Source organism: Trichechus manatus, unplaced genomic scaffold (assembly GCF_000243295.1).
Source record: "Trichechus manatus latirostris isolate Lorelei unplaced genomic scaffold, TriManLat1.0 scaffold00213, whole genome shotgun sequence".
Taxonomy (NCBI): domain Eukaryota; kingdom Metazoa; phylum Chordata; class Mammalia; order Sirenia; family Trichechidae; genus Trichechus; species Trichechus manatus.
Genome location: NW_004444149.1, coordinates 1,991,086 through 2,001,741, shown reverse-complemented (window position 1 = coordinate 2,001,741; position 10,656 = coordinate 1,991,086). Strand labels below are relative to the sequence as shown.

The 10,656-nt window shown below is 57.1% G+C and overlaps 2 protein-coding genes across 3 annotated transcripts in view; both read left to right on the top strand.

Annotated features, from left to right (window-relative positions):
* Positions 1 to 7,421, top strand: part of DCST1 (DC-STAMP domain containing 1) — a 16,535-nt gene extending 9,114 nt beyond the window's left edge. Inside the window, exons 8-16 of the mRNA XM_004388627.1 lie at positions 44 to 152; positions 232 to 389; positions 2,888 to 2,987; positions 3,123 to 3,218; positions 3,331 to 3,457; positions 3,838 to 3,954; positions 4,457 to 4,599; positions 4,709 to 4,822; positions 7,170 to 7,421. Of these exons, the coding sequence (XP_004388684.1) occupies positions 44 to 152; positions 232 to 389; positions 2,888 to 2,987; positions 3,123 to 3,218; positions 3,331 to 3,457; positions 3,838 to 3,954; positions 4,457 to 4,599; positions 4,709 to 4,822; positions 7,170 to 7,421 (1,216 nt within the window). The remainder of the gene's footprint in view (positions 1 to 43; positions 153 to 231; positions 390 to 2,887; positions 2,988 to 3,122; positions 3,219 to 3,330; positions 3,458 to 3,837; positions 3,955 to 4,456; positions 4,600 to 4,708; positions 4,823 to 7,169) is intronic.
* A 498-nt stretch (positions 7,422 to 7,919) lies between these two features.
* ADAM15 (ADAM metallopeptidase domain 15) overlaps positions 7,920 to 10,656 on the top strand; it is a 13,003-nt gene continuing 10,266 nt past the window's right edge. For both annotated transcript variants that reach the window (XM_004388544.2, XM_012559131.2), the window contains exons 1-3: positions 7,920 to 8,078; positions 9,244 to 9,347; positions 9,997 to 10,073. In XM_004388544.2, the coding sequence (XP_004388601.1) occupies positions 8,000 to 8,078; positions 9,244 to 9,347; positions 9,997 to 10,073 (260 nt within the window). In that variant the 5' untranslated portion in view covers positions 7,920 to 7,999. The remainder of the gene's footprint in view (positions 8,079 to 9,243; positions 9,348 to 9,996; positions 10,074 to 10,656) is intronic.

The following is a 10,656-nucleotide window of genomic DNA, read 5'->3' as shown; positions in this document are numbered from 1 at the left end:
GGACAGAGGTGAGTGTGGGGAATGCGTGGACCTGGTCGGCCAGGTGTGAGATGGTGTCAGCTGATACAGGTGTGGGGGAGCAAGACTGTGCCAAGGAGGGTGGCGAGCAGAAGGAAGTGGCAATTCCTGAAGGTCTGGAGGACCACGAGGACGTGAGCTGGACACAGTGAAGAGGCCTGGTGTGGGCCTGGCGGGCAGCGCAGGCTGAGTCCGCCCCTCTGCCCCCACCAGGAGGAGAAGCAGGCTGCAGTGCTGGGCCTCAACCAGAGCTGGGAGCACATGGGCACCGAGGTGCAGAACTATGTGCAAAGCCAGGAGGCCCGGCTGGAGTGGACCCTGGGGCTGCTGCAGGTGCTGCTCTCCTGCACCTTCCTGCTGGTCTTACACGCGTGAGCCACAAGCCCCCACCCCAGGGTCCCTGCCCCTCTCGGAGCCCCCTCCCTGCTGGGCTCAGCCCTGACCTGAGGGAAGCTTCCAGAACGTAATTACATAGCCCACCCGTTCCTATGAACCCAAACACTTGCTTTCGGCTTTGCCTTTTTATAAAGTGGGCTTCATTGTTCATCCAAGATTGAAACAAAGAAACGTGGACATTTTGTCAGAGGAAACGTTACCCGTGTTACCGCCCCCATGAAAGGACGGCCGTCTTTACGTGCCTACCTTGCTCCAGCTTTTATCCCAGCGCCGACTTTTTTACATTTAGCTTTGACTTCTGATTTTTTTTCTTGCCCTTCATGTTCCCCTTGGCTCTGACTTTGTACCGTTTTTATGGTCCAATTTTGCTTTCATTTTCTCCCGCCTGCTGCGTTGGCAGCGACTTCCCCTCCTTTTGGACCAAAGTCCTCAACCCCACCCAGCCCAGCGTCCCGCTGGGCTGACCGGGGCCTCGCTCTTGTGCCCTAGCTGACCTCTGGACCCTCTCCTTCCCGTCTCCACCCCAAATGACTGAGCTGGGCAGGGGCTGGGCAAGGGCAGTCACGGGACTCTGTCTGCCCCTGTGTGTAGGACCGAGAGTGACTGCCAGTTAGGTGAGCACCGAGGGCCCTGTGAGAGGTCAGGGATGAATGAGCCACAGTCCTGCCCTCAAGTAGCTCGTGGTCTAGTTGGGGAAGCAAGAGCAAGCAAACAAATGAAAGACCTGTTGCCGTCAAGTCAATTCTGACTCACGGGGTGCAGAGAAGTGCACTCCATAGGGTTTTCAAGGCTGTCACCTTTCAGAAGCAGATCACCAGGCCTTTCTTACGATGCACCTCTGGGTGGGTTTGAACCCCCAACCTTCTGGTTGATAGTCAAGAGCATAACTGTTTTTGCCACCCAGGATACTGGAGGCGAGAGAGACCCCACAAAACAGAGAATGGTTCAAGGGCCATACTGTGGACTGGCTATGCAGACAGGTGTGGGAGCCAAGGACAGGCTTCCAGATCAGCGCCCCTGGAAGGGGTATACTGGGCTCCCAAAGGCTGTGGATGGGGAGTCATGGTCCAGAAAAGGAAGGGAGTTCTCTTGGGCAAGGATCCTGACATCTGTGGAGCGTAGAAGGCAGATCCTGGGGTGGAGGATGAGGTTGAAGGTGGGCATGGCCGGAACAGTCTAGAAAGTCCTGCAGGAAAGCCTGAACTGGGGCGGTTGCAGGAAGGACTGGGGCGAGCTGGAGGCAAGGAGGCCAGGCGGGCTTGGAGGCCAGGGAGCCTGGCTGTGGTGGGACGTGGCAGGAAGGTAGCCTTAGATGGCAGGAAGAAAGGGAAAGGTGTGGTAGGTCTCAGAGCCAGTTTGGGGAGGAAAGGAAGGAGCCACAGAGTCAAAAGTCACAGGTTTTCAGCCTTGGAGGTCACTCACCAAAGAGGCGGAGCTGGCCAGTGGGCGGGGCCGGGGCTCAGGAGGCCCAGGTGCAGCAGCCATAGGTCTCTCCACAAGGGGGCGCTCACAGTCTATCTTTGCATTTATAGTTAGGACTATCTTCAAGGCAAAGACGTGGATTTGTGCTGGGTACCGGAACCAATAGCATTGGAACTTCAGTTTCCAGTTTACCTAGCTTATTGCATGTACTTTTACAGTTAGTTCTAAACACATTTCCAACAATTAACACTTCTCCTTTAGGAAACTAAAGCATTAAGTCGGGACCACATTTCCAACAATTAACACTTCTCCTTTAGGAAACTAAAGCATTAAGTCGGGACTTTGGGAGATACTTGGGAGACGGCTACACACACACACACATGCATGCACGCACACACGGACAGCGATGTGCACACACACACACACACACACACACACACACACACACACACACTGTCGTGTTCAAGGGGAGCCAGGGAGGAGCAGGGGTCTGTCAGAGAGAAGGAAGATGGTGGCTGGGGGTGAGTTTAGATTGAGGTGACCTACAGGACATGTTTGGCAGGCTCAGCCAAGAGGCAGGGACTCAAGAGGTGACTGTGGGAGCCTGCTGATTAGGTGATTCCTTCGGCGTTGAGAGGTTGTCTGTCACTGTGCCTTTGCTTCTGCTGTTCCCTCTGCTTGTTAGCCACCCTGCAAAGTCCATGTCTGTGACGCCTTCCCCTACCTGACACGCACACCGCTGCACTTACAGGACCCCCAGCCCCACACAGGCTAGCCGTACCCCCTTCTGAGCCCCCACTGAGCTTCTATTCGGCCCCCGGAATGTCTCCCCCGTTGTGCAGGTGTGACTTCCGCTGACTGCGCGCTGCTGGAGGGCAGTCTTCTCGTCATCCCCCTTGCCCAGCTCCATGCCTAGGACACGGATGGTGCTCAATAAATGATGGTTGGCCGGCTGAATAAATGACTGGCTGTGCCTCAAGGAAGCCCATGACTGCGGGGGGATGGAGGAGAACCTGAAGCAGGAAGTGGAGACATCCCTGTCTGTCCACAGGTCCTTCTCCTATGTGGACAACTATAATCGGGACATCCGCTTTGACAACATCTACATCAGCACCTACTTCTATCAGATCGATGAACGCAGGAAGAAGCTGGTGTGTGGACACAGCCCTGCCCCAGGGTACCCTGCTGCGTGGCCTGTGTGGGCCTCATGCTCCTGGAGGGCAAAGGGGAGAGTGCAGAGGACCACTGGGGTTCCTCACTGTGTGGACATTTTTTTTTTCCCCCAGGGCAAAAGGACTCTGCTGCCGCTCCGTAAAGCCGAGGAGAAAACCGTCATCTTTCCCTGCAAGCCCACAATCCAGGCCTCAGAAATGAAAAACGCGGTGAGGAAGGCATGGGGGGCACGCATCTGCAGGGTGGCGGGCAAAGGGCATCAGGGTGCCCATGCCAAGCAGGCAGCGTTACCCAGTCCCACCGCTCCTGCTCCTTGGGCAGGTAAGGGAGCTCCTGGAGTCGCTGCCCGTCCTCCTGCTGCTGGTGGTGCTGTGTGGGCTGGACTGGGCTCTCTATTCCATCTTCGACACCATCCGCCACCACTCCTTCCTGCAGTACTCCTTCCGCAGTGAGCTCCTACCCTACTCTTGGCTCCAGACCCTCTTGTCCAACTCAGCCCCGAGAGACACCAACTCCCACCTCTGTGCAGCCACCTCACCACAATTCTCCCAATTCTGTCTTCTTCTGCTCCCCTTCTCTGACTCAGCCCCTCCCTGACATCCTCCAGGTCACATCTCAAACTGGCAGCTGTCACTGGGGGCCTTAGTCCCCACCCTTTGCATCTACAACAGAGAGGAGTTAGGTTCCTTGAGATGACAGAAAGTCCTGGGCTGCTGAGTAGTTCTCTGCCTGGACCCCTCCCCTACATCCAGCCCCCAGCCCGTCCCATCCCCTTAACCCCAACTTTTTCCTGATCCCCCCCACCTACGGCCCCATTCCTGACCTCAGGCAGTCATAAACTGGAGGTGAAGGTGGAAGGAGATTCCATGCTTGCCCGGCTTCTTCGGAATACCATTGGGGCCCTGAATACCTCCTCAGAGACGGCGGTAGAATCCAACAACATGCGTGAGTGACACTAACAGTCTGTATCAGAGGACTTGCGTGCTGGGGTGGGGAGTGGGCAGAGGTCAAAAAACGCCAAGGTAAAGGGTTGGGGGACTGGGCTTGAGTGTGGAGAGATGGGTGTCACTGGGCTTGGGTTGGGTAAATCAGAGGGCTGGCAGGCTTGAAGAGTGGAGGATGACAAGCTTGGGTCATAGAAGTCTGGGGACTGAAGCCATGGTCAGACGGTAGGGATTCCAGCCTTCTGGTGCAGAGCTGGCCAATAGAACTTTCTGCCATGATACTATTGTTCTAGATGTGCATCCCATTGAGTGAACAGCCTTGTGTGCCTAGTGGCTGCCATATTGACAGCGCAGCTCTGGAGGGTGAAGGGCAGGCAGGAGGAAAGTAGAGGGATCGGACGCCAAACCTACACATCCCACTGGGGTGGGAAGTCCAACTGCGGGCTGCCCTGTCCCTCGGATGGCCCTGGCCAGCCCCTGACAGGCCTACCTCCCACCCCCAGCCTGCCTGCCCCAGCCCGAGAGCATGGATGCCCAAGCCTACTTCAGGGCCGCACTACCAACTGGCCTGCTGATGTGTCTGTGCCTGCTCCAGGCTTTCGGCTACCGGCTCCGGAGGGTCATCGCAGCCTTCTACTTTCCCAAGGTGTGCCCCACCCCTGCACACACACCCAGCTCCCTACAACCCATCCTTTGGGAGCTGTCCTTTCCCCTCTGCCCTGTCACTGTCATTGACCCCCTCTCCCTGCCCTCAGCGAGAGAAGAAGCGGATCTTGTTCTTCTACAACGATCTACTGAGGAAGAGAGCAGCCTTCACCAAACTGAGGAGGGCCGCCATCGTGAGGCGGGCCCACCAGCAGAGGGCTCCGGTAAGTCCAGGCCTGAGCCAGGCCGGAGACCTGTGGGAGAGGGGGCATCTCTCTTCAGCCCACCCAGCACCCACCAAAGGCCTCAGGCCTACTCAAGGTCAGTGAGTTCTGATGTGGTAGATGCTAAGGGCCCTGGTCATCCAGCTCCAGGAGGCCAGGGCTGTGTCTCTCTCTGTACCCCAGGATCCAGCCCAACCAGATATACTCACTGGACCACTGGGGCAGAAAGCAGACAAGGGGAATCAGGCTTGATCCAGTCTGGTCAGAGGTCCCCAAGAGGGGCTTACCAGATACCGGGGGCCCAAGGCAAAGCCACAGTGTTCCTGAGAGGGCTGCAGACCAGAAGCTCACTGCAGTTCAGAGTCAGGGGATAGGCAGGTGGACGGGGGATCAGGAAGGCCTTACGAAGGGGCACATGGTGCGTGGGAACATCAGAGTCAGGAGAGCCAACTTCCCTCCAGTCCACACTCCATCATTAGGCCCTACGACCTTGGCCAAGGTCCTCACTGGGCCTCCCCTCTGAAGAATGGGGAGGTTAGGCAGATCTGTCAGGCCTGCTCACCAGAGAACAGTGTGTGTGGTGGTCCCGCATGGGGCTGTGGTGCCAGAGAGCCTGGGTTTGAATCCCGGTTCCTCCCTTTACTTCCGTGGCAGCTGTGTGACCTTGACCTCTGTGCCTTGGTTTTTCCCTTCTGGAAAATGAAGTTTACTCCGTCTGGTTGTTGCAAGGATTACATGAGCTCACGTACATAAAGCACTCTCGTGGTGCTGGCGGGTAGCAAGTGCTATATACGTGTTTGTTGTCACTGTGTGACCCTCTTCAAACTGTCAGTTTTCTCAGCTGATAGAGATGATGATGATAGTAATATCTGCCGTATATGGTTAGTGTGTAAATTCATTTAGTTACTGTTCTCAGTACAGGGACCAACACTGTAAACAGAACAACGAACGGCTGCCATTCTCGTTTCTTCCATCCCTAACAAAGCTCCTAAAAGTGAGAGATTGTGTTCCGCTCACCTTTGGCTTCAGTGCCTAGATCCTAAGATTCCCCAGGGTGCACAGTAGGGGTGCAATGAACATCTGATGAAGAAACAAACACAGTGTGGTTCTGTGACCTGGCTCTGAAATAAGTTGGATTTTGATGGGCAGTTGAGGGGCATTGGTTTCAGGCTGAGGGAAGAGAATGTGCAAAGACCAAAGGGATTGTCAAGTGTCAGGGCTAGGCTAGGGATTAAAACGGCACAGAAGGGACAGCATTCAGGGAGGGATAAGGTGGAACAGGAGGAATCCGTGAGCAGTGCAAACGATTAAGGGCTCAGCTACTAACTGAAAGGTTGGTGGTTTGAATCCACCCAGAGGTGCCTCAGAAGAAAGGCCTGGGATCTGCTTCTGAAAGGCCACACCCATGAAAATCCTATGGAGCACAGTTCTACTCTGCAAGACATGGGTGATCATGAGTCAGAATCAGCTAGTAGCAACTGGTTTTTTTTTTGTTTTGTTTTGTTTTTAAGGTGGAGCAGAGGCTAGAAAGGAACCGATTATAGAAGGCCCTAAAGGCCAAACCCAGGAGTTCTGCCTTTGTCTGGCAAGGCAGTGGGGCCCCTGGAGTTTCCGAAGCAAGAGAATCGCCTGATAAGATGGAAAGGAATGCCTGGCAATTGTGCAGAGAGAGGGTGGGTGGGGGAGCATAATGACTCAGGCTTGTGACATGAAATCAGGGCACTGGGTCCAATCCATTAGATCATTTACTAGCTGCGTGCCTTTGGGAAAGTCACTTAATCTTTCTGAGATTCACCTTTCTCATCTGTAAAGTGAGGATAACAATGGTGATAGTCTTATGTGCTCTATTCACTTCGCAGCCCCCTGGTGAGATCCAAATAAGATGATTGATTTATGGGAAAGCGTAAATGATAGTTGTCGTTGTTATTGGCGGGAGAGTCTAGAGGCTGCATCCTCCCACTCTCCATCACGTGAACAGAGTTGGCGAGGGACACTCTCTAAGACCCACGTCCTTAACGCCCTCCCCCTTCAGGGGTGTCCTTCGCTCACTCCAGCCCCCTCCAACATGTGGGCACTGTCAGGCCTTGAACTTCAGAATAGGAGCGCTTTCCAGGCCCCCAGGGAGCCCTAGTGGTGCAGTGGTTAAGAGCTTGGCTGCTAACCAAAAGGTCGGCAGTTCGAATCCACCAGCTGCTCGTTGGAAATGCTATGGGGGGCAGTTCTACCTTGTTCTATAGGGTCGCTATGAGTCTCGAAGACAACCGGTTTGGTTTTTCCAGGCCCGCCAGCAACTTTTCCCCCCGGCTTGTTCCCCAGCTGGCTCTAAGCCTTCCTCACCTCCCAACAGCGCCACCACCTGGTTGACATCTTGCACCGCCGCTGTCCCCTCCTGCGCCGCTGGCTGCGCCGGCGCTGCGTGGTGTGCCTGGCACCCGAGACGCCCGAGTCCTACGTGTGCCCGACGCCGGGCTGCGAGACCGTGTACTGCCGGTCGTGCTGGGTCGACATGCGGCAGCAGTGCCCGGTCTGCACACCCCGCGAGGAGCTCTCCTCCTCCGCCTTCAGCGACAGCAACGACGACGCTACCTACGCGGAGTGAAGGGGCATCCCGCCCACTCTCCCAGCCTGCTCCTTCCTGTTTAATAAAACGCTCTGTATCCTTCTGGTGCGGCACCTCGCGGGGGTCCGGAGCCGGGGTGAGCCAGAAGCCGCCTTAGCCGGCAGTCGGAAGGGCTGACCCGCCTGATCCCCGCAGGGCCGGGCCGCGGAGGCGAGGCCGAGGGGCAGCAAAGCCGCTAGGGAGACACTGGAGCCCGGGTCGGCAGAGGCGTGACGCCCCAGCCGGTCAGACCGGGCCTCGGCTCCCAGTCGCGAGTCTCGCCCAGCACAGTAGCTGCTGGATTAGCAGCTGTGTAGCACACCGCGGGCGGGGCCGGCCTCAGCCGGCTTTGTGGGCGGAGCCGGCCCTGTGGGCGGAGTCCCGGCTTAGCACCCGGCGCGCGGCGGGGGCGGGGCCTTGACGGGGCGGAGCCTGGCACCCGGTCTGGTAGGAGGGGGCGGGGCGGAGCCTGGTAGCTGCGCGGGGCGGCAGAGTGAGCAGAGCAGACGCGGCTGCCCCGGCTCCTCGGCGCGCGGCCCCGCACCTGCTGCACTAGCCCGGCCCCGGGCGCCGCTGCCATGCGGCTGGCGCTGCTCTGGGCACTGGGGCTCCTGGGTGCGGGCAGCCCTCTGCCCTCCCGGCCGCTCCCAAATATAGGTGAGTCCCGGCCAAGGGTGGGCCGGGGGCAGACCGGGAGGGGGCGCGGGGACATAGGGAGGCACTGGGCAAGGGGGTCGGCTGGAGACCCTCGGAGAACCCGACCAGAACGCTGCCAGCGCGCGTCCGCCGTCCCGGTCCGAGGGACCGGCGACTTGGCTATGGAGAGAAGAAGGGGGGATGCCGGCGCCCCCCGCTCGGTCGGTTATCTGTGTGGACGCCGCGGACACTTTCAGGCTTCGGTGCCAGGCACCAAAGGGCCTGTCCCAGCGCTCCTCACAATCGTGGGAGATGCTCCCGAGTACTGACGTCTTTGCTCCTCTGGGGCCTAGCTGACCGGTCCACCCGGTGCCAGGGCGCCGAGGGGACACGGCTCGCAGTGTTTGGCGCAGAGGATTCTTCCTGGACCCTCATCCCAGGCCTGGGCAGCCGGGCACCCATCACCCTGAGACTTGCCACCAGAAGCCTGTCTGAGCGGGAGGGGGCCCTGGAGGAGCCAGGAGAGGGGAGAATTGGCCAGGAAAGAGGCTGGGACACCAGCTCCTCTTTGGAACTTTCACTTCCCGCTGCTGTCTTGGGCCAGGGGGCCGAGAGGGCAGGCGGAGGTGGAGTGTCCGGAGGAGGGAGGGCCATTGTGCGGGGGTGTGAGGGAGGACGCTAGGAGGAACCCGAGGCTGTGGGGAGAACGGGTGTGCCTGGCTGGGCATGAGGGGTGTTTAGGGAGGTGGGAGTATTTGCACTGCTCACCCAGAGATGGGCGTTCCCGGCAGGCATCCCCGATGTGAGGGAAGGGGAGGGTGAGTGGGCACCCAGCCACAAGGCTCGCCCAGTCCTGAGAGAAGGCGTTCCTGGGGGAGGGGGGTTGGAAGCGAGTGGGAACAGGGGGAGAGTCCCTGTGAGAACCCGGGATTGGCCTGAGGGGGACAGGGAGAGGCTACAGGCTGAGCTTCTTTCTCTGAGGACCGTGTGGATGGGTTGAAACGAAGTAAGTTGGAGAAAGGCCCCCTCTCCCTCTCTATTCTCGAAGTTCCAGCAAGTTGTACAGAGGCCCTTCAGACAGCGATGTGGTGTGTTGGGGGCTTGGGGGGTCGGAGGGGACTAGCCACCCCCAGCCCTGGTACTGATGCTCTCAGTACTCTCTTGGGGTGTTCTGGGGACCCTGCAGGTGGCACCGGGGAGCAGGAGAGACCAGAGAAGGCCCTGAGTGGGCCCTTGGAGCCCCAGATCCTTCAGGACCACCTCGTGCTCAGCCTAGCGGAGGTACTTCAGGTGGGCCTCTTCTCTCTAATAAATACACAAATACACCCACCACCACCCCGTCTCCCCCTACCCCCCAGAATCAGGTGTCTCGAAGCCAGACTCTGGCCAAGGAGCAGGGCGAGTGGACTCCATTGCAGCAGGTCCATTCCAGGTCTGGCTCGCTCTCCCACTGTACCCCAACACCTGGCTTCACTTATTTCCTCCCCTCCTCTGTACACACATCTGTCTGCCTCAGCCTCACCCAACCCATCCATCTCCACTGGGGCAACTCTGAGGCCAATCTTGCTTTCCTGGTCTCATGCTGTGGGTTCTCTCAGTGGGGGTACTTCTTAGAGAGGGTCAGGGCTTCACCACCACCCCCTCCCCCAATTCTAAAGCTGAGTCAGAGGAAGGGCTGGGGCCTGTGCTGGGTCCTCCACGATGCTTCCTCTCTGGGCAGGAAGCCGAGAAGGGGTGGCTCAGATACCTTCCTTGACCTCCCTACGCAACCCCCCAGAACAATGCCCCAGGCCAGGCAGGGCTTCCTGGCCCCTCCCTCAGGAACCCCCTCCCCAGTGATCTAATCCTCAGTGCTCTCCTGAGAGCATGAGGTTTTCTGTTGAGAGGGTAGGAGTTGTGGGCAGGGACAGGGAGGTGACACGCCCTCTGGTGCCCACAGACCAGTCTGCCCGAGGCCCTGCGGATCAGATTGGAGCTGGACGGTGAGAGTCATATTCTGGAGCTACAACGGAATAGGTAAGGATGATGGGGGTAATAGTAACAACAGCGTAATGGCTAACAACTTGTGTAGGATTTATTACGTGCCAGATACTAAGTGCTTCAACTCATTTAATCCTTATAACAAACCTATAAGGTAGACACTATTGCTATTGTTATCATTCTATTATTATTGTCCTCATTTTATGTATGAAGAAGCCAAAGCACAGAGAAGTTAAAAAACTCACCCAATGGAAAGGGAAGAGGCCCCGGATAAGTAAAGGATTACTCAACAAGAAGAACAAAGTGGGAGACCTCACACTACCTGATTTCAGAACCTATTATACCACACGGTAGTCATAACAGCCTGATACTGGTACAACAACAGATACCAGTGGAGCAGAATTGAGTATCCAGACATAAATTCATCAGCCTATGAGCAGCTGATATTTGACAAAGGCCCAAAGGCCCTTAATTGGGGAAAAGACATTCTCTTTAACAAATACTGCTGGCATAAACTGGATATCCATTAGCAACAAAATGAAACAAGACCCATATCTCTCACACCATGTACAAAAACTAACTCAAAATGGATCAAAGACCTAAATATAAAATCTAAAAC